The 23,567-nt window shown below is 46.0% G+C and overlaps 1 protein-coding gene across 1 annotated transcript; it reads left to right on the top strand.

Moving 5' to 3' along the window:
* The first annotated feature begins 242 nt into the window (after positions 1-242).
* Positions 243-22,920, top strand: LOC148822422 (ras-related protein Ral-B). The gene is made up of 5 exons (XM_088930295.1): positions 243-384; positions 16,901-17,076; positions 17,669-17,877; positions 18,423-18,600; positions 19,297-22,920. Exons 2-5 carry the CDS (start codon positions 16,963-16,965, stop codon positions 19,414-19,416), a joined length of 621 nt encoding a protein of 206 aa, XP_088786421.1. The 5' UTR covers positions 243-384; positions 16,901-16,962; the 3' UTR covers positions 19,417-22,920.
* Positions 22,921-23,567: the final 647 nt, after the last annotated feature.

The raw sequence follows: 23,567 nt of genomic DNA, 5'->3' as shown, positions 1-23,567 counted from the left end.
AGCTCAGCAGGGGGCACCGCATTTGGCAGTAGTTTAAAAAATTATACGGGAATTTCAGATGTCAAAATAAAATAACCAACAAATAAAAAAAAAATCCCCAAAACCGTTCCTCCGTCACAACTTCTTCTTTCTCACTTTATTCATCTTTTGTTTTGAGTTACAAAAACAATCCGAGTTTCTGTTTCACAAACACCACAGGCCCCCCTCTCCCCCGCCCCCCTCCGAAAGCTCCTGCGTCACATCCGGCTGGGGTGGGGCTTCTCCCGCCGCGGCAGTGACTCCGGGCTGGAAGAAGGCGCAGTCGGCTGCCTTATGCTTCGGTACCTTGATGCTTCCCTCAAGATAGCATCCAGAAACCAGAGATTTCAAGGTTAAAGAAACTCGGTAAGGCGCTTCTGCACTTCATGAAATCCTCCGCGGTAGGGACTGCTCATCCGCCGGGGCCCTAACCACGATGAGAGAGGAAAAAGCGACTGTTATCTTGATTCATTCGCGCAGACGTTACACAGCTGACTTGTGGGCTAGGCTGGCACATGATGGACACGGGAGTGGACCAATGCGGTGCGAGTTCCCGCGGCCCCCCTCCTCCTGTCGGGCTCGAACGGCCCAATCAGAGCGGCAGACTGAACCGGGGAGGGGCGGGGCACATCAGGGATGTGGTACAGAGAGGGATGGTTAGCATGGAGACTTCCCGTCGGTTTAGAAAGGTGTTTCTCTTCGGATTTATAGGGTGCTGTCTACGATATCTCCCGGTTTCGTAAACAGAGAACCCGGGGACACGACCGCTGACGTTTTAATCTTTAAAATATTGACGAACGCCCGGAATATAGTCCATACTTCACGTGACCAACTTCCCCTAGTTCACTAACAATTGAAGAATAAGTTTTTGTTCGTGGTCTGTTTTGCATCCCCGAGTTCCCCTTGAATTGTTCGGTTTTCACGTTTTGCTGCTTTTTAGTTCCTGATATATATGTGTCGAATCTCAAGCGTGTTCTGTATATCCAAAAATGTGGAATTTGTTAACAGTAATGACAAGTACAGGCAGCGGTTTCTTTAATACACCTATTTGCCTTGTAATGTCGTTACGGTTTTTGACGTCGAGTGCACCTTTCTTTTAATTTAAGTTGTATATTATAAAAGCAAATGCACGGACTGCAACCCAAATCAAGCTCACCTTAGGACAAGAATGCACTTCGAGCCTTTGAATACGGTTTTTAAACAGCAGAAGAATAAACTCCGAGAGAATGCATGAGATGCTTGCTTCGTGGGTATCCCTGCGGAAGCACAAGAACGCTTCTCGGTCACTAAAGGGAGCCTGCGCCAGGCTGAACCCCAGGAGGTGCGAGCTGACAGGCGTGTACGCTTCCCTGTGCGCCGAGAATGGTTTCAGGAGATCCATGCACACGTTCAGTGGGGTCCGGGTCACAGCCACTCTGTTAAGGAGGGTCAGCAGCCAGCTCAGCTGGGGGATCGAGAGAGTTATTGTTTAACATTTCTTTATGTTCACCTCCCAAAGTGCTCTTTATGTATAGAAGGAGCCCCGTGTCACCCTGAAGGGTAGAGTGGAGTAGAGGAGTTTATTGCCACATGTACAGGGACATTGGACTTCTTACTCGTGCCGATCTCTCAGGAAGTACACAGCACAGCAGACGACACCACACGCCGAAGACGGTACATGACAAGCGACATAAATAATAACAACAGGAACAATAGATATGTTGTGTAGAACAATAAGTACGTAGCAGTGAAAAAAAAACCAAACCAACCGTGGTGGACCATGCAGATAGTGCAGACGAGCATTGAGCCAGAGGCATTGCAGTTCGCTGTTGAGGATGTGCATCCTAGGGCAGTGTAGAGTTGAGGGTAGAGTAGGGCAGTTGTAGGGTAGAAGGGTAGAGTTTAGCCGGGAATCCAAGTACTCTTAGTCAGGACCTGGGTGTAATGTGTCCTCCGAAGGATTCCACCCCCTCTCAATGTATTAGAGTATTTGTCGTCCCGAGGGAAGAGGTCTCCCATCCCAGTACCGACCAGGCCCAGCCTTGCTTAGGTTTTCTAGATCTGAGCAGATCAGGCTACAGGGTGGTGATGCTTCTGTCTCTTAAGCAGCTGGGCAGGAGGACGTCTCCCTCTGTGTTTTACCAGATGTGCCATCCCAGTGGAAATACCGGAGATCCGTTACCTTGTGTGTGGTAATCTGTGCCGATATTGACATACTTTCTCCACTGTAAGTCCTTCTTTTAGAGACTGGGGCAGAAATTGAGATGAGCATGTGTGTTTTGTGTATGTACTGTAGCCTACAGTATGTGGTGCGAGATTGCAAACAGACTCTGTACAGTAGTGAAAATGTAATTCCAATGGGATCAGAACCCAGTTATGGATTTTTAATCATCGTTTATTTTCTCAGTAGATACCCTTATCCAGGGTGAAATAGGTGTCATATGGTCATATAGGAGATGCTCCTCTGTAATCTGCAGTAAGACTTATTATAGAGAATGACTTTATTTTTTTTAAATGTAGGTTGTCAATTTGGTTTTGGGGAAAGTAATAATGCACTGAAAAATTGAAAAGAACAAACCGGCCACTGAAATGTCTTTTTCATTGAGGAAGATCAGAGGCTGTGTGTGTATCCTCATTCTTTAACAGCTGATGGGTGTACAAAGTTCTCTCTAACTTACAGTTTAGTTAGAAAGACCTGTTATATACTTTTTGTATGAGGTGAAAGACCCAAGTGCTATAAACCAAACTTCTTTTTTTTTTGTCATTCAAAGTGATTATTGAAGTGTGAGCAATATTTACTGCAACCATCTCTAGACATTTCTCCTTTTAGCAAAGATGTTTTAATATCATTTGCAGCTGCTGGTGCACAGAGCACCTTGCTGTGTTAAGGTGCCATTGATGTTAAATGGAGATAACAGGAAAGGGTGGTGGGTGTGTACAGCACACATAGCACAGTTTTGAAGTGGAGTTTTATGCCAATAAGATCAATGCAATGCACTTTTAACCTATGTTGGTCAAACCTTAAGTTGAATAGAATTGCCCTCAAACCACTGCATTAAGAGGTCAGATTGGCCACAGCATCTAAATTATTTTAAGTGTGAATTCATCGTGCTGCAGAAAATGATTTAACCTAGTTGTTCTTTATATTGTAAGTGATCAATAACAAAAGGGTGTGTTGATTTAAAAAAAAATGACTCTCTGAATTGGATACTGAGTTTATCTTGACACTGTGTTTCTAGTCCATGGCGGAATTACCACAATCACGAACTGTAACCTTTTTCCCCAGTCACCTCCATCTCTGCCCGATCAAGGCAATTGAGAGGGGGAAAAGGGATTCCCTCAAAGCAGAGGTTTGCTGTCTGAGAATTGATTCAGGGATGAATTTAGAATGGGCCGCAGATTGTAGCAGTGGTGTGTGACATGAAGCAGTCGTTCTTTGTTGGTGTGAAGCATGTTAAGGTCTTGTTTCTTGGCATGTTATTTACACAAGCACACAAGCAGATGAGAGTAACTGTGTCCCAGGAAGACTGCAGTATGTTGTCATGCTCAGGACACATTTCTCTTCCATGAATTAGGTGCCGTAATTCACAAGATTCAGCACAACTCCCCGTCTAGTCACTTGTGCACAGTACACTGTATGTGTGAGTGCAGTGTATTTATTCAGTCAGCCCCCAGACTGTAACCTGAGTGGTGTTTCCTCTGCTGCGGTAATTTCTATTCTTATCTTCTCACGGATTGTGATGTTGTGTAACAGCCGTTTTACGAGACGGGTGGAAGGACTGGGGATCCTCTCTTTGGGCGTGCGGTGTGGTTTCACAGATCCTTCAAGGACACCACCGCTGGGCGCAGGACAGCGGTGCAGCCCCCTGCTGTCCACGGGTGGTGGTGCAGGAGGGACAGAGCACGATGTGTTTGCTCATGCGTAATACGGATTGATAGCGGATCGTGTATCAGGGCTCAGCGGTACTGAGAGCCTTGCTCCACAAGTGCTGCCGCCCCCTTGCACACGCTAGACAGTGCTGAATTCTTCCTCTGCAGGGTCTTTTTGGGGCAGAGGAGTTTGCTGCACCATCATAAGGGATGTGGTTTGCACATAATGCTATACTTGAACACTGCACTTTGCTGAAAGTCTAACTAGGCCAATATCGAAAAGTGGACTGCACAATCAATTGCGTTTTTTTTAAACTGCCCTTTGAGTTCTGCTACCTGAGCTCTGTGAATTGACTTGCTCTGGAACTGCAGTGTGGCACTGAGAGCTGATGGCTCAGTATTGTGATGTATAGCCCTGTAGTCTGTGTGTGTGCCTTCTCTGATTTATGTTTTTTTTTTATTTTGAGACACCGATTCAGCTCCGAGGACTAGTGTAGCCTTTAAAAAAGCATTACTGTGCCAGCCAGGAAGCCTTCGTTCATAACCCGGCGCAGTTCATGTAGTAGCCGTTGCAATGCGTATCTGTAACTGGATTCTGAAATTGGCTTTATTGACGAGTTTGGGGTTTTAGAGAGAGTATTCTGTTTTGATGTTTAAAGTATAAACGCAACATAGCTCAGCCATCTAATACAAAAAAGAAACAGCAGACGGTGTAAGTAAATACCTCTCTGTGTAGCCCTGTGTTTTGTAAATATTACATCAAAAAGTACTTTTGGCTTCTGTACTATTCCTGGAACTTACATTAAGTAGGTAGGCCTAATTAGTGTAATAATTTCCCTTGGTTTGTAACCCTCTATTACTTTTTTCAGGAAAGAATGTTTGTTGAATAACGGGATGTTTGATCGATTGTTTGGAGGTACAAGCCTGTGCTGTGTTCCACCTTTCTCTGCTTAACAGATGTGAGGTTTTTTTATGAGCTCCATAAATGAAATTCAGCCCAAATCCGGACAGTATTTACACACTGTAGGTCATAATTCAGAACAGGTGAAAAACATATGGTTCTTAAGTCAAAAATGCTTGTATTGTTTAATGTAAAGCTCAATCTAATGTGTATATAGTTATCTTTTATCTTTTACTTGTGAGGTGCAGCTGTGCATTCATTGGAAAAGTCTGAAAACTGTTGACACCCACATTAATACAATTGATGTTCTGTGCTGTGTTCTTCCACATCAGAGCATATTTCAACCTTTTACATTGGATCATTTTATAGGGTTGAATTGCAAAAGTGACTTCCACCCTGATCCGAAACTGTAGGTGAGAGGAAACTAGAATGTCACCCTGAAATTCCCTACAGTTTGTTTTTGCGTGTCCGTCGTGTTCTTACTGCGATAGCTCTGTCCTGGGAATATATTGAGTCCGCTAAGTAAACCACATTCCAAGCACTAAGTGGAAAACCACCTTTGGGTATTAAGCTAATTGGTTCTATTTAATTACAAAGTGCAGACAATGAATGGTTCTCATGAAAACTGTGTAATGAATCAGATATCTCATTTACATTAATTGCATGTTCAGAATTGCAGTTTCAAAGCACTCTAAATGGAAATGTAGTTTGCTGAATGGAGGGAGACGAGGGAGAGAGACATCAGTTTGGATGTTTTATTCAAATTTTAATGATTGGAGGTGCTCATTGCGACTTGCAGAATCTACTGGGAGATGCAAATCCATACCCAGGCCTTGTGAGGTGTAGCGCAAAGCTTCATGTGCAAACTGCTCAGTCGGTCCCTCGCGTCCGTCTGGCCTGAGGTACAGTGTTGAAACTGGGCTGTGCGCACAGGTGATGACACAGCAGTCACATCGTCAAGAAGAATGTGGGCGAGTAGTCTTCTTCTCCCTGCTGGTAACATTTCGGGGACCATGAGAAAATAACACATTTGGAGATGGAAGAGAAACTGTAACTGTATCAACTGTAACTGCCCCAAGCTGGGCAGTCGAAAAAATAATTTTGAATTGCCCTTTTTTTTCTGTACCAGGGGTTACACCCGTTAGTTAGGCGTTAAGCGCGCTGTCCCGCAGTCGGAATCCGCCCGCCTGACCGCACACATGCGTGATGACGGCGCCGAGTTCAGAGACACACGGTGAACACTGTGGCAGCTCTCATGCTTTGTTTGCGGCCCGCTGAGATTTATGCCATTCCTCAGCCCCAGTGTTATTGTAAGGGAAGCGTCCTGTAGGCGCACAGCCCTCCAGGGATAAACAGTGCTGGGCCCTCCATCAGAGAGAGCCGCTCTGGAACGCGCTCCAGTTGCGCGGCTGGATACCCGCGGCCGTTTTTCATCCGGGTGGGAGCCGGGGCTGGTAAGTGTGCTGGGAAAAGGCAGCTTCCCTTTGGACTTGGTGTCAGACCACTGGGCAGTTGTAGCGCGTGGATCACAAGCAGAGCAGGGAAACTCTTCTTCTTCCTCCTCACCCTGCGTGTCTCCACAAGCCAGGCGCTGCGGTGTTGGTTTTTCTGCCCCCGGTTTCCACCGCCTCTCAACGGGCTTGTTGAGACATGTGGCCTAGTTTCCATGAAATCGGAATTTGGCGGCTGAGGTGAAATTTGAACCTCGGGCCCTGATGAGGGCCCTGTGCTGGAACACTTGTTCAGGACTCGGGAGCAGGCTACAGTACGGCCACTGTACAAGTCTTGGAAGTGCGAGATACTGTTCGCTCCTTCGGGAGCTGTAGTTCTTTAAATGTAAGAAACATTTGAAGATGTAGGAGAAAAAAGCCTGTTTAAAATGGGCTCTGCTGGCCCAGCTGTTTTTTCTCATATCCTCTTTTAGTTTGCACTGCTGTCTGAGTAAAACAAGCGTTTTTCTGTGTGCTTGAAAGACTTTCTCATGTTTAATTCCAAGGAACAAAATCCATGCCTTTGTTGTGAAAAGCACCAGCACAAGGTGAATTTCCTATTCCTTGTCGTGCACAGTGTATTGTGATACATGATGTAGCCTGTTAGATGCATTTGCACATTTTGTATAGGAAAAAACCCAAAGATGTTGCCGTGCTGGGTGATGGTGTTGAAAAAGCCTTTTCTGTTTAAGTAGAAGGGTTTGGTTTGGGACCTGTTTAATGTTAGAAAAGAAAAGACTGATGAAGTCTAGGCAGATACTGTGCTTGTCTTGGAGCCTCTTATCTCCTCTGTCTGCACGCCTGTGAGTTATCCCGAGCCTGCGATGTTTCCTCGGCAGCTGTGTGCAGCGAGGAAGCTCTGTCATGAGCACGAGGGACCATTTCCTGTCGGGGTGAAAGGGCAGGCCCATCGCCATGGTGACTCAGTGCCTCAGTCCAGGGGCCAGGGCTGGGGCTTGCTCAGGCGTTGTGGGCGCAGACAGCGCTCCACTCGAGGATTGGGAGATTGTTCCCAGCGCGTTGGCCAGGTTCGCTAGGAAGTGTGAGATGGGGGGCAGGGAGCTTTGGCGGTGCCATGTGTTGGGGAGGGGCTGGTCCCCTTTGAGCAAGTGTACCATACATATTGTATTTGCACTAATACGAAACAAAATGGAGACTTGTCAGAACGCTGCTGCACTCACTCAATATTGCATGGGAATCTTACATACTTTAAAAATGTACCGAGCAGGTTATTTGGAAGATAATGGTGCAGTATATTTCCAAATGTTTCTCGGAGAACATTCACATTCCCTTTTTTTTTTGTATTGTAATACAGCATGTAGGTGACTGAGTGACATGCAAAACAACGATATTGGCGACCCCAGACTATCTTCCCACTGTTGATAGGTCATTTCATTTCCTCTTGCGTGTGAAAGCAGAGGGTCTTATTACTATTTTCCATTTCCATTCAACAGGAGCCTTCACACAGAGCCGGGCTGTTGTGAGAGACAGAGCCCCCATTCAGCGCTGTGCGGCTGAGCTCTCTCAAAAGACTCCTCTGTCTCCCCTTGTGCTCCTGCAGCATTTCCAATCAGTCTCCGCCGAGAGCTGGTCCTCGGGGCTGCCGGTCCCCTGCGGGTCCCCGTGTGGACACAGGCGGAATTACTGTGGGAGCCGAAGGAGGCTAGTACAGCACCACTGTCGTCTTCTTTCCATTTCCAGCTCCTGGTCTTCTGCAGTGCTTAGTGTTTAAGTCACCGGGGGAGGTGGTGTGTACCTTTATCAACTCCGAAGAAAAGCTTGAGCTCCTTTATTTAACTGCTATGTGATGGAGAGGAATGGCGGAAGCCGGTGTAGGCAGAGCCCATTTTCCCACGTGCCCGCTGTGCGCAGGCGAGCCTGGATGCTTCGCTTTTCCAGGACGGCCCTTTTCAGATTCAAATCGCCTTACGCAAAGAGATCCATGATGAATGCGGATAATGTGCGGTAAAACCAAGCTACAGTCGCCCTTGTGAGTGGCTCAGTGCACCCGGGCACCCGTCGTGAAGGCCCTGTAGGCCAGTGGACACAGGTTCAGACCCGGGCTGAGTTAGTCTCGTGACAGGACGAGCCTCCAACATCGGTGGGTTGTCGCTGTGCTGGGTACCCCTGGCCTGTCTTCTCCGTGCACTAACATGGTCATTGGCTCATACCAAGTCCGGCGCCATAGCTCTGCTTTCCACAGGTCTGATAGTCCAGTCGCACGCTTGTTGCTGCGATCTCGCCCGTGTGGGTGTGAGGGTGGGAGCAGTGAGCCTTGACCACTAAAAATGGTACTTTTCCAAATGCAGGAAGAAAAACGGGGCCGGCAAAGCTAAACTTGAGACGTGCAATCAAAATGTTGATGAGCGCATAGGAACCCTACACAAAAACGAATGAGAAACGCAAGACATTGTAGAGCTCAACTATGAAGAACATTAAAATGCACGTCTTGAATCGGCATGGTTTTCTCGCGATGTCGGCTTTGGAATTTGGGATTGCCGTTCCAGCTGAGTGCCCAGGTCTCGTCGACACTGGGGGCGCTAGTGCCTTTGTAAAAGAGAATGCGGTCCTTGACTGCAGTCACCGCGGAAGGTCAAATATTGCTGGTTAAGCTCATCTTGTGTCTCCAGGGCTCTGGCCTGTCAGCTGAAGGGCCGAGGTGTCTGCCAAGGACAGCGAGGAGGAGAGATGCCTGAGCGCACACCTTCCTCTGCAGGGGGGCCAGCAGTGTGCAGTGGTGGTTCCGATCCTGGATTCAAATCCCTGGGATCGTTTCCCAAGTGGATCTCTGCCGTTTTGCATTTGTACATGGTGCTTAACCCAGATTACTCCAGTAAAGGCTGGTTAAACGAATGTAAATTGTACGTCACTTTGGGGCATCTGCTAAATGTGAATGATTATCTTGAACATTCTTCACAGCATATTTGTTTTGTCCCTGTGTACTTCAATGTGGTTCAATCTGTGTTTTTAGTCCACCTCACCACCAAACACTAAGTTATGCAAGCCACAACTGACAAGTCTATTTTCAGAATGTTTGGCCCGGCTAATTTATCCCAATGGAAAAAAAATACTTATTCCGTGCTGCTTTCACAATGGGCTGCTACAGTGACACATTTGTTCAGTTTTGCCTCAGATGATGGAGTTTCTCATTTGGAACTGATCTGGGAAGGGGACCTGGGCTGCTGTTTATACCGACCTGCTGGTTTGGTTTTATTGCCGAGATGGTCAGTGATTGGGGAGGTAAATGTGTCTTACTTTGTTTAAAGAAAATGCAAGCCAATTCATTTTTTAAAGCTGAATTAAATGTGCTTTTAATTAATTGATTTCTATAGTAAAGTGCTTTGCAGAGTTGCATTTTTAAAATGAAATATCATAAAGATCATATTGTTTTGTGCCTTATCAGAACAATGGCAAAACCACATCAGACTGAGCCCATGCTGTAGAGAGATCGGTAGTTTAACAGTCTCATGGTGGTTTGGGCCAATTCCACTGTACAGCAACAAATTTGAACTTGCCTAGAAGGTAGCGGTGTAATGCGGTAATACTGTGCCCTACGCACTCCAGCTTATCTAAAGAGCACGGTGGGTGTGGTGGCGAATTGTGAGTCATTTCCAGAGCATTTTCTTTCATTCTGCACCCTGCGGTTGAGAAGTAGTAATTCAGAGCTGATCCATCTAGGAATTGGGATGACCCCCCGCCATTGAGATGTTAAACTGTAACGTCTAATGTGTTTGTCCTCTTGTGTAATGATTCACAAAAACCTCCCCTGACTGACCGGTCAGGGGCGGAGCTGTCTGCGTACTGGCACTGTGGGACTGCGCAGAATAGCTCCGTTCTCGGCACAGCTTCTTAGAGACTGCCGCTGTTCGTTCAGAAACCTCCCAGACGGCAGCGTCACTGTCTCGTGGGCTTGTCTTCACAGCCGAGCAAAGAGCCCCCGTTACTGCTGGAGTAGTGGGGATGTTAACCGCGGTCTTGGGGGCGTCTCGGCTCAACTACACGATCGAGCTCTGGGCTTGTGCAGCTTGGCCTCCCTTGAATTCGGACGGTGACATCGTTTCCCGCCTCTCCACCTTGATGTGCGGTGTGGTGTGTTTGCTGGTGCGAACTGACTGCCCGGGGAGGCAGTGGATGAAACGAGTCCTTCCCTGTACGTAAAGCGCTGGGGGCGAAGGCTCTATCTGTATGCAGTTGATCATCATCACTTGAACACGCTCAGTGCACACAAGTACTTATCCCGATGGAGTCCATCAAAAGGTCATCCCGGCTTGATTGCTGTTGCCGAGTTGCCCAACAAAATCCAAAGGAAAAACCACTCAAAAGGAAAGCCAGCCTGACCTGAGAGAGGCAGCATTGTGATCCATGTGCGATACTGACCAAGCAAAAACTCGCGCCCGACCCTGAACTCCCGCTGGGCAGTGCACTGGGCATTTCTTCAGGGCACCAGCCCCTCGCAGTGTCAAGTGTATTCAAAATTCACCAATTCAAAAGCTTTGTTCTTGCCACCTTATTTGATCGGGTGAGCAGAGAACGATACAAGCAGAAATACTAAAAGAATGCTACTGGAGAGCCTGAAGGAAGTTCCATCATTAGTTTCTCCCAATGCCTTATTGTCTCTGTTTTGGTGCACTACTTCTAGTGCATTTCTAGTCTGAACTGTCTTGATGACCTCTCTGTTGACTCCCCAGGTGAGCAGCTTTTTAAAGCTACCAACTAATTACTATGTTAACGGGACAGCTGCGCCAGATTATAAGAATCGTTTACTTCTAGCGCTGACTCATTATAGGATAATTATCGAACTAAACACCTAAGCGGATATTACCAATTATCCAAGGCTACCGCTTTGCCAGTTCTGCTTGGCTGTAAATAGATGTATGTGGCAATGGCCAGACTGGGAGGCTTTCAGCTTTCAGAACGGCGCTCATGAATGGCGTGATCACATGTCCTGCTCGAAGCCGCTTGTTTTTTTCCCCACTCGTCCGGGGGAGAGCCTCTCGGTGGCTGGGGAGGAAGCTGTCTGGGTGTGTGTGGAGCGCAGCGTGCTCCCTCACGGCTTCCGGTTTCTGAAATCGAAAGGCTGTGATGAAATGAATCGTTAAGATGGTATCGCTGTTTGTTCCTGAAAGCTGACTTAGACGCTGTGCTGCACCCTCGTTCAGCCCTGCCTGCAGAGGCACGCCCCTGCTGGTCTCTTTGACACACACACAGGGAGAGCTGTGGGCCCAGAGTATGAGCTCTCACAGCTGGGACTGGAGTGATACAGCCCAGAGCATGAGCTCTCAGGGCTGGGACTGGAGTATCTCAACTCATAAGCTGATCTGTGTCCCCATCGTCAGCGATGGTCAGGAATCAGAATCACTGTCAGAAATTCTGGACAGTGACTGAAAGGCCAAGACTGTTGGGAATAGTGGTGTGGATGAAGTTTCTTCGCAAGGCTGTTGGACGTGCTCGCCCCGGCCGGGAGAGAAGCTCAGCTGTCTGGGAGGACCTGGTGTGCTGCTGCTACTCCTCCAGTTCAGCAAGAGCGCCTCCCCTGGAGGCTTCTGCTGAGCAGCCCTCACTGGCTGGAGGCCTTGAAACCTGCCCGGGATGTTCTGGCGACAGGTGGTGGGGTAATTCCTTGGAGGATCTGGAAAGCATTGTGGAGGAGAAAGATGATGTCTTGTCCTCCCAACTGTACATGCTGCTGTCACAGCCTTCACTGGTGTAAGCAGAAAGATAATGGGTGAATTATGAACTCTGATAAATAATAGCTGAATCGGTAAGTTTAGTAAGTAGCTGTAAATCTATGACATTCATTTCTCCACCTTGAGCGTCATGCAAAAACTCAAGGGTCCTAGTTATCTTCATCCAAAGGGTGTAAGCAAACAAAAAAATCTTGCCTTGCCTGGTTAGCTTGTTAATGGTCTTTTTTTTAATGTTTCTATGCAGCTCTTATCTAGGAATAAGTATTCTTGGTTCTGGCTATTTGCAGTGCAGGGTACTAAGGTTAGTGGATGCTTGCTTGTTCAGCTTTTTCCTCTCTGGCAATCCTGATTAATTTTAAAAAGCCGTCTGCCTGTCTCACCATTTATATTTTAGTAGTGTCTTGTAGTTTCTTGGGGTGGATGAAGTACCTGGGTCACACAGCCTGAGGTTTCTCCTGGAGTACCCTTGGCATAACCTTTGATTATGTACAAAAGCATTATAACAAGAACTTTGTGAACAGACGTTGTACACATCACTAGAAGCAAAACTTTATAAAAAGCAGAACTTGCTCTTCAGTACATAAAGTTTGCAAGTAAGAGGGGGGCTCTTGGCCCACCCACTTTTGTTGGGTTTTAAGTAGGACCTGAGGACCTCGTACAGCCATTTCTTGATGAAAGATATGACTGGGTAGTGTGTTCCAGACTCGCACAGCGCTTTGTGTAAAGAAATGCCTCCTGTTCTCCATTTTATATGCAGTTCCCCATAGTTTGTCTTTGTGCCCTCTGGTTTGTGTTTCACTGTTGATGAACTTTTTTGTTCATGTTCGTCTGCTGTATGTGAGACACCCTGTTCCCGTGCAGCGATGCCGCTCGCAGTATGCAATACTTGTAACATCACACTTTTTAGCTCAATATTGCTTACCACGGCAAGCAGGCAGCTTTGAGTTCCTGACCTCTGTTGCCAGCATCCTGAACTGCCAGGCCGTTGTTGCCAGGGTTACCAGAAACAATGACAGGAAGCAGCAGGACAGGGATCACTTCCTGAGAGATGAGGGGGAGCTCGAGTCGAGACGGAAGACCGTTTCAGGCAAGAGCAGTCCAGCTGCGGCATATGACAGCGCTTTCATTGTCTTCCTACGGATCACATGATTTCATTGTTGCATCGGACATCAGGATGTTAAATTGTTTTTCTCTTCTTTTGAAAGAGTCTCTTATTAAAAAAATTAAAGTCTCTTGTGTTTTGAAAAGGGTAAAAAGACAGCAGATGACTTTCTCTTTGTCCAGACCTTCGAGGTCTGAGGCTCGTTTTGAATCTGATTAGTGTTTACAAGGAGAATTCTTGCATCTTGCAAACCGTAAGATGACAATAATCTTATGTTAAAATTGGTAATGTTGTTCATATTGTGATTCTGCTATGTGTACACCACAGCATACTGATTACTTCAAAATCAATTGTTTATTGCTCTTCATGTTTCATCTTACAACAGTGCTCAGCTTTAATCTGTGAAATATTTGATATTGTTTTATTATTAGAATTTTATTTGGACTACTTCATCCAAAGTGACAGTGATTTACAGACATTAGTTACTTGTTTGTTTGCAGACCGATCTTGGCATCTGTCCTGCTGGGTTTGCTGGTACAATCTGGGTACAGTACCTTGATCTGCTATTTGAACCCTAAGTGCTGCCCCAGTGTATGATTACAATATTGTCACTCTCACAGGGTTTTTACAGAATGTACAGTATTGTCTCCTGTACGTATCTCTGCCAGGGTTCACCTCAGGCACAGCAGAGGCAGGAGAAACCACACAGGCTGTGACAATCGGCGCCATCTAGTGTCGACACAATGCATGTGACTTGGCATGGTCTTGGTGGAAAAGCAAGAGATTTTTATACTGTAGTTATGTGGAGTGACTCCCCAGGGGAAGAATCCTGGGGTCCTTGAGCAATGTCCATTGGGACCCCAAAAACAAAGGGGGAACTTTTATTCACCAGGCCGAGCAGTGTGTGCTCACACAGCGGATGTGCTCTGAGATTTCAGGGTCAGAAATCAGAAACGAAGCACAGAATCATCTTCACAAATGTCCGTCTCGTAGTAGGAGGAAGTAATACGTTTGGAACTCCAGACCGAAGGCCCCTGGTTTGTCAGGTTCCTCCCGACTGTTTTACGGTTCTCGCATGCGAGCGCAGATGTGGACTTCAGTGACACAACACACAATAAAGTTTGTTCCATACACCTTGTGATGATGGGAAGGTGGGATGTCACAGTCATGTGTGCTGGCTGGAATTGTTTTACTGCCTAGTTTTAATGTACCTTTAAAAGCAGCAAAGATTGATTTTTATGTGCTAAATATGATGCATCTTGTGTCCCTTGGCAGGAAGTTTTGAGGCATTAGGCTGATGTGTGCTTTAGGTCATCGGTGTAAGTTTACCAGGGAAGAGCGCAACAGGAACAAGAAAGGAGCGTGAGAAATCTCATTCCCAGTCCCACTGCTTCTGTACAGCATCTGTTGCTCCTGAGTATTTCACTCTCCGGTGCAGTGCTGTCAGAGCCCCTTTCTCCTCCTGGCTGTTTGGGTCCTCAAGGTGCAAGCTAGCTTGTAGCTGTGTGCGCTGCCTGGCCTCCTTACAGTGGGCATTGATCAGGCTTGGGGGCAGTTCTTACTGCGCTCTTCTTTATTAGATGAGTGCCAAAGGCTAGCCGGGTGGGAACTAACAGTTTCGACATTTGTACAGACCTGTTGGGCAGCCACCTCTGAGCTGGTACGTGGAATTACAGAACATGAAGGAAGTCATTCACTTACATTTTAGGCTGCCATGAAGCAGTCTGGCCTGGTTTTGGAGAAAGTCCTCTGCGATGTGGAGTGACTGTGCTGTAGTTGTGTCATCTGAGTAATCCAGAACGACTTGGGACACATCTGGAACTGACCACAAATATTTACAGTTTTGACATTTAAGACTGTATAAAGTAGTAGTGCATCAGATGTTCTACATTTTAAAGACATCTGTCATCATTTTTATATTTTGAAGTTGTTCAAGTAGGTAGCTACACAGCCGAAGAAGGCTCCACAGCCCAAACGTCGTTTCCTTTCTTCTGTTTTCAGCATGGAATAAACCTTTACTTGTTCCATATTTATATTTTTCTTTTCCTAAGAAGGCTTCATTACCATATATATGAACCTGTATTAGGCTTTTTAACACATTGTGAACATTCTTAATGTTTGTCTGTGTTTCAGAGAATCGAGTGTATTGCACGTTACTGTTACATCTGCTGTTAGAATATACAGGACTTCAATTGCTGTACATAGTAGGGAATTAAATAACAGTTTAGCAGCAGGCCAGTTCTGAGAATCTTATTTTTGCAGATATCTTTTCCTTTGAACCCGTGTTTATAGAGTAGATGAATTCATTTGAACCTGTGGCTTATGTGGGCGTCCTTTTACAATTCAAATCTCTGCAGTTTAGTGCTGTTTTGTCATGATGGCTGAGTGCGTGAGCGATTTTCATGACTCTCCACTGTTGGTAAATAGCTCACTTATTCTAATTCTCAGCTCTCCTTCCCGCTGTTTAGTGCACGGATTTCAAGATCTCAGTTATGCCTCCTCTGTATTTTCATCCTATAGATAATTGTTTGCTTCATCACACAAAATAAACAGTGCACAGCTCAGGAGTCATCTCCTTATCTACTACTGTTTTTCATTTCTTCATCAAATGTGTCATTCAAATCCCATTTTAAATGCATGCACAACATGGGGTTTCACTGTATGGCCTGGTATGCCAGTTGGGATAAATCGGATCTACTCTAAAAAACTTTGTTGTCCTTTGCAAGAACTGTAACTCGACAGCAGCGAGTGCCATCACATCAGGCTTATGAGGGAATCAATCCGGATGTGCTGGTTAGCCACTTTGATACAGTTTCCTTTTTTGAAAATGTTCCAGTAGCTCCTGTATTGCTGGGTACAGTCTTTGTCATTTCCTCTTAAGGTACAATAGAGAATAAATATAATTGTTCTCTCTTGGAATTTGGTTGTTTATTATTGGGAGGTTTTAGAAAAAGATATTCCACCAGAAAATACCAGCCTGGGTTTCTTAATCAAGAAGTGCGTTAGTACTCTGTCCTTAGATGTTTTTTTTTCTCTGGACAAAGCAAGAATACAGTATGTAACTACTATTTTTTCTTACTAAAAATTCTGCACAACAAACATGGGTTTGCGACCATGTTTTGCACTGTGAACACCAAGATGTACTGAGTGAAGGGGCTAGGAGGTGGGGTGTTGTACACACCCCATGAACGATGATGCTTGTGTTTTCCTGCTGCAGGTGTTTGACTGGAACAGGGGATCCCAGACTGTTTGAAAGTGCTGATCCCTTATTAATTTCCAGACGTTATAGGACAGATACTGCTGCCCTGGAATCAGTCCAGAGAAGAGCAACCAGATACATTTTGGGGTGGAAGGGAGTGAAGTGCCAACTGTGTTTGTACATTTAAGACTGAGAACACAAACATGGTCTTTAAAGGGTGGTGGGAGTGTGGAGCAAGCTGCTTAGCCACGTGCCTAGCCTCCTCCCATTTGTAACCTTTCTTAAACATTTTGCTTCTAATTTCTTTTTAACACTCCTGTCTGTATGGAATCGAATAAATAAGGATGCAATCATTGACCATTTGTATATTTTGAACTTATATTGTGTAAAATTGGATTAGATGAATTTGAACTTGAAATTTGAATGTTTCAACAGATATATGCACTAAGCGCAGCGGTCCATGTAATGACAGTTTTAGCCTTAGATCCGATACATCAGCACATTTTTCTTCTCCGAGGATGCCCTGCCTTACCATCACTGACCACCAGGGGTCCCCGGCCCACAGGCTGGGACGTGTTGCTATAAGATTTTGGTTGCTGTTAATGTGGGATGTAACGGAGAGTGACCGGCCTCCCCTTTGTCCCTTGTTTCCAGCCAGGTGGTGTCCGGTCCAGGGCTGTGGGTGAGTGACTGCGTGGTATTGAAAGTGTCCAGCAATGGCAGCCAACAAGAGCAAGAACCAGAGCTCTCTGGCCCTGCACAAGGTCATCATGGTGGGGAGTGGAGGGGTGGGCAAGTCCGCGCTCACGCTGCAGTTCATGTATGATGAGGTAAGGCTCTCCTGTAGAGCACCCTGCTACAAAGGGGTGCCTGTCTCAGGATTGAGTTTCAGGGACCTGATACAAGTATTCATAGCCCTCACAGCCATTGACTATTAACTACGAAACAGTTCTGATGGGACAAGAGGCCCCCTCTCATTTGTGATCTTATGTCCCTAGAGTATGTGACACCCCTAACTGTGTCGTAATGGTTGGTGATCGTGTTAAGGGCTGAAATATTGGCACATTTTTCATTTTACACATCAGAAATGAGACATGTATACCCTTTGGGTGTTGTGTATTAGAACAGCATTAGACCAGTCTTAAATCACGATCTAGAATATCAACGTCGCAGAGGATCACAAATTTTCATAAGTGTTGGAAATTGTGTAAACAACTTGCTAAAAAAGAGTAGGTTAGATCCGACTGAGCTCGAGTAAAGAGATGCGAGAGACCAAAAAAACAAACAAACAACCTAAAAGTCCATTCTTGATGGAGACGCCGAAGGTGTGACGTTTTATTTTTCTATTCTGAGAGGGAGACGGTCTCGAAATTGTAGCAGTGTGTAGCCAGCTCCTCAGGCGATTCTGACTCGCTTTGGCAGTTCGTCGAAGATTACGAGCCCACGAAGGCCGACAGCTACAGGAAGAAGGTGGTCCTGGATGGGGAGGAGGTCCAGATTGACATCCTGGACACCGCGGGGCAGGAGGACTACGCTGCCATTCGGGATAACTACTTCCGCAGTGGAGAGGGGTTCCTCCTGGTCTTCTCCATAACGGAGCACGAGTCCTTCACCGCCACGGCGGAGTTCAGGTGCCCCCGATGAGTCCGCCATAATCCGACAATCAGATAAGCACTTTTTAAAAAAAAAAATGCTCTTAGGCAATCCAAGCCACAGCAAAGTGCATAGGATAATCACTAAGACGGTTGGGTATTTTTGAAGAAATCGGTAATGATTTTCCAAGGCCTAAAAAACAAGATGAGTACACTCATAGACAATTCACCCTCTTGGTGACTGTGTCCCAGCTCTCAGAGTTGACGGTCTAGCTGTATTTTGTTTATTGCAATCTGGGAATTGAGACATGACACTGCAAAGCCCAGCTGAAGTTCATTCTTATCTGCACTGCAGAAGGAGAGCTGGGGTTTCTTTAGACTGGATATGATGTCTTCTTATGGCCTTCCATCAGGTTATCGTCATTAGACGGTCACTCTCCAGTGAATATAACCGTATGTTTGGCATTCCAAAATAAGGCAAAGTGCATGTATTCAGTCAAGCCCGGACTATGCTGTACAGTTAACGAAACATGATCCCAGACTGTCTGCTCACCCGCTGTCTTTGAAATATGTTAAATTTTCAGGGAACAGATCCTACGAGTAAAGGCGGAAGAAGACAAAATCCCCCTGCTTTTGGTTGGGAACAAGTCGGATTTGGAGGAACGGAGGCAGGTGATGGTCGACGAGGCCAGGAGCAAAGCAGAGGAGTGGGGTGTCCAGTACGTAGAGACCTCGGCTAAGACCAGGGCCAATGTGGATAAGGTAAGACTGTGGCGACGTGCACTAGTCTGACTGTGTGAAGAGTGGAGCAGAACTGTTCAAGGATGACATGCCCTGCTTGTCTGCAGGCTTTGATGCCCATTCTGTAGAAGAGTGAGCTGGACAGGTGGATGCCATTATAGCTATAAGTTAAAGTTTAATTTAACGTTTAAGGCATATATTTCCCCCAACTAGTAGTCGTATTCTTGAGCCGAACTGTCAGCTTGCTCTCAGTCTAGACTGGAATAATGTGTTAAGGCTAGAAGTGTGGCTACAATTAGGGCAGGTATGAGACAGAAATTGGGGTTAAGGTTAAGAGCAGGAAGGGGGTCAGGATACAGACTAGGGGTTAAGGACAGGATTAGAGTTAAAGCCAGCTTGATGGTGAAGAGAAGTGTTCAGATGAGAGTTACAGTTCAGAATGTGTGAGCCAATTTACGTTCTTGCGCTTTTATAGTGCAACTGCAATTGCCATTGAGCAACCAAACATCGATGCACACCTTTTTTTTTTTTTAACGGTGTTGGAATGTTTTATTGGGATGAAACTTGGGCGCATTTTGATGAAAATACAATGTTGCCGGCGCTCGTCGGCGGGACTGTAAAGGGAGATCGGCTTCCCGTCCGCAGGAGGGCTGGTTCTGTCGCAAGAGCAGCTCCGGCTGTCGCCGGTGAGGCCCTGAGGTGCTCTTTCGTTTCCAGGTGTTTTTCGACCTGATGCGGGAAGTCAGAGCAAAAAAGATGTCGGAGAACAAGGACAAAAACGGCAAGAGGAGCAGCAAGAACAAAAAGAGCTTCAGAGAGCGGTGCTGTTTACTTTGATCGGAGCGAGGACCTGCGGCACGGGGCGCCCCCTAGAGAGCGAGGGTTCGAAATCGGAACGCCTTTCAAATCTTAAGTAAAACAAATCGGTATTTTTAAAAGTATTTCTTTGAGTTGGATTCCTTACTGACTGTCACTGGCTGAATCTTTTTTTTATAAATAATTAATCATGTCCAGATTCTCTTCCTTGCCATAAGTAAGCCGTTCCTAGCTCGGATAATGAGTAAATCAAGATCAAACAGTGTGCTGTCACGGGATTGTATTTTTTCTACATCACATTAAGCTACCAAGCTCCTCCTCCCAACACTAACCACTTTCTTTCTTCTTGCTCAACGTTATTTAATTATCCGCTTGCTCTGGATCGCAGGGTGACACTTTGCTGTACGTCTTTGCTCTGACTGAGTGCATCTGTCCGTCTGGCAGAATTACTGCCTCGATACGATAACATGCAGCCTATCAGACTGCTCCCGGACTCCTTTTGTCTGATTTTGGGTTAGTTATTGAACTAGAGTTGCACTGTCATCACTGAACGTTTTTAGGGACAAAAGGCCTGGATTTTGATTTTAGAAGCCTGTCATTTGTATTAAGTGCAGAACTGCAAAAGAGGAAAAGATTAATTGAATCGAAGTATTAATGTACCTGTTGCAGAATCCCATAAATTCAATTTGATTTTTGGTGTTTGTATATGTGCATATAATTTGGAATTTACACATTATTTTATCTATGGGACGTCTCAACCCCCCCCCAGTAAAATAGGTAAAAATTAATTCGCTTTTAGTTTCACGATGGAAACGTTCAGACCCAGAACGTTTGGTAGTAGAAGTTACTTGGTGTAGCACAGCATTGAAAGGCTGCTTTCCTATTAGCAGTGAAAGCAGCTAGTTAGTTTTTCGTTGTGCGTCTGGGTGTGAGGTCACCTGTGGCCTTGGGTCGCTCTGACCGTGTGACAACAGACCGTTCGGGTAGCGATCCAGCTTTTGCACAAAAGGCGTTGCTGGATGGGTTTTCAGATTCGCTTTCTTTCCCGAAAGGAGCAGCCCGAACTGTATCTCGAACGGAGCGTGGGATTTCCACCCCACCTGGAAACTGTTGTGAGAGCCGTTGAAGTCTTGCAGCGACAGGTTCCGGTCTTACACCGCGCTGCTAACTTGTTCACGTCTCTCAGTTGTCTTGTACCCCTGTGTATCCTAGCTTTGTCCAAATGTAGTACAGTAAGTGTAGACCCGAGCGTAAAAACTGAGATTCTACACCCCACAGCACGACGGTGCCCTTCTACACCCTTCCTCGAGAGACTGTTCGAGTATAATTCGTGCCAAAAAAAAAGGAGTGACGAATGAAACTTTAAATTTACCGGCGGAGATTTCCAAGGGCTTTAAATCACTGCAGCGACGCCTCCTTCTTCTTCCTTGCCTTGTTAAAAAAGAAAAGGTGAAGCAGGGCGGTGGTTTGTAACTCGGCGAGCCCGGCGGCGCAGTCTTGACCGTTCAGAGGCGGAGCGAGGTGTCCGGACGCCCGGGTCCGGGTCCTGCTGCGCCTCGCACTGCTTTAAGTCTTCAAACACAACTGCTTGAGCTCACACGTGAATGGTTTCCAATAAAATCTCTCTTGCCGTAATAATACACTTTCAGTTTTAATAAAAAAACCCGATAACCTGATCACTAAGGAAACTGACTTCAATTTAGGTTACAGTGAGCGACTTTTACTTATCATTGTATTTTAAGTGCTTTTTACATATATATTTAGCCTTTTGTGCCAAAACCTGTTTTTTTTAAAATAAAACCCGTTTTATGGAAAAACAACCATGAATACTACATTTTTCATTTTGATGGTATCATTCAACGGGAAAACGTTTTTCAGTCTTCCTCTTCGTTGGATTAAGAGGGATCAGTGTTTGATGCTGACAAGCTGTTCAGATGGAATTGAACGTCACAGGCAAACTCTGTTTCTCTACGTGCTGCACAGTAGGTTTCCCACTCCATGCGCTTCTGTGGGCCGGTGATGGTGGGCTGTGGTGAGGGTTACTTATTCTCCTACAGAAGGTCCCCCCCAATCCCGACGCCTTCAGAGGGAATCGAGTTTCACAGTCTTGGTTCCGGATCGTACACGATTTCCCTTCTGGGCGTGTGGACATGTGGACCGTTCTGCTGCTAAAAATGTATCTACTCCCTTTAAAACCGGAAGCTCGAAAAAGGGAATACTGCAGTCCCTAGCTAAACGTCCAGAAGTGTGTCTCTGTATCCACTGTGTTTCCATATCTCGACGCGCCGTCATTTAAATCACGGGCGAAGAATAAATAAAGGGCACCGTGTCCTTGCCACGAAAGCTGGAGCCCAGCGTGGCGCATGTGATTGAATTAGGGTGCAGGGAGCCCAGCACGACCTTAGAGCTGGTGGAGCAGTGGGGGGGGGCCGGACGCCTACATTGTGCTGAACAGGAGAGCTGGGGCTGAAGCGTCTCTCTGCTGCTGCTGCTGCTGCTGCTGCATTTTTCGCGTTTCCCCGCCGGTGCCAGCTGGAGCCCCCCAGTGCGCGCAGCGAGACTCCCGTTGTGTCACACTGGGGGGCGCAGGTGGCCGGTTGAAATCCAGCGGGAGGGGGTGACCGCTTCACTTTGCGCTTTTTTTTTTCCTGGTGTCTTTCGTCTCGCCCGTGTCCTTCAGCGGCTCCTCCGAGCCGCGGTTCCGTTCAAGCGACGGTGTGAACGTGGGCCGGGCGGGACCGGCAGCGAGGGCTCGGTTCTGGGGCGTCGTTTTCCCTGCTGACCTTTCTGCCGCACCCCGAGTCAGGTCACCCCCCCCCGACCGGCTGGTGTGTCCCCCCTTGCTGCGCTAACGCTCGACCGCCTGTCTTTAAAAGGAGAAAAAGCGAAGGATGGACTTCTTCAGACTAACCAATCCAAGCACCGTCCCCGTGTGCAGAACGAAACCCTGTGTAGTTCTCATTCTGTGAGGATCGGTGCTGGGCCAGCTGACGGGGTCAGCTGTCACACTGCTCTCTTGATTTTAATGGAGTTAGTTCTTTTATTAATGTTGTAGAAAGATCGCCTATATGACAGATGTTGCTATTAACCTAGTTGCTGCTGCTTCACCTCTGAGGGCTGTAACTATCTGCCATATTTTTTTCCAAATAATCCTTCTCTAGAATCACGCAATTGAGGAAAACAAGGGGAATGGGTGTGATTTCCTCTACTGTCAATTTTTTTCTCGCATCCTCACCCTCGTGTTTCCACTTACAGCGAGGGATTTTTGTAAGCATGAAAATGAACTGATTTCTTTCACACTTTTTTTCAGTAATGTAAATTGTGTGTATGTAAAAAATTGTAAAATTTCTGTACGGGCATAAACAAACAAATTTAACTTTTCATTTTTGCATTATGTCGACGGCATTTAGGGACACTTCACAGTGGGTGTACTATATATATATATATTTTACACTGTTGTGTTTATTTGCATTATTGGATTTTCTGTTTTTATCTCTATTAAAGATACCATTGGAAATAAAAAAACAGTGTCTCTTTTCTGCTTTATGTTGAGGTTCTTAGATAATTTTATGCAAGCTTCAAAAGTGCTGTTTTAAGAGGAAAAAAGTATCGTCTCTTTAGCATAAATGAGTAGCATTCATTGTGGACATTACTATGAATTTGTCCAGATGTGGGTTGACTAGATACTGGTCATTTGGTCTTATTTGATTAAAAAGGTTGTTCAAAAAGTTTGCAAGCACTTCCACATTTGTCTTTATTGTTCATATAGAGCAGCATGCAATTTTCTAAGTATATTTTCGATGCATGAAATAAAGAGCTTGTATATTTGTGATAAAAAAGCCCAAGAACAATTTTCATTGACTGTGTTACTTATGTAATTAGTATATAATAATAATTCCTTGCACTTATGGAGTGCTTTTCTGGACACTATAACTGAAGGTGCAGGAGGTCTCCCATCCAGGTACTGGCTAGGCTCACACCTGCTTAGCTTCAGTCGTTTGCCAGTAGTGAGTCATAATATAATAATTCATTTCACTTATATAGTGCTTTTCTGGACACTCCACTCAAAGAGCTTTACAGGTAATGGGGATCCCCTCCACCACCACCAGTGTGCTGCCCCACCTGTATGATGCTCCAGTCCGCTCCCCACACACCAGCTCTCAGTGGGGAGG

The sequence above is a fragment of the Atractosteus spatula genome, chromosome 13 (assembly GCF_055471065.1).
Source record: "Atractosteus spatula isolate fAtrSpa1 chromosome 13, fAtrSpa1.hap1, whole genome shotgun sequence".
NCBI lineage: Eukaryota > Metazoa > Chordata > Actinopteri > Semionotiformes > Lepisosteidae > Atractosteus > Atractosteus spatula.
The sequence above is the reverse complement of the archived record's forward strand: the minus strand, read 5'-3'. Positions and strand labels throughout refer to the sequence as shown.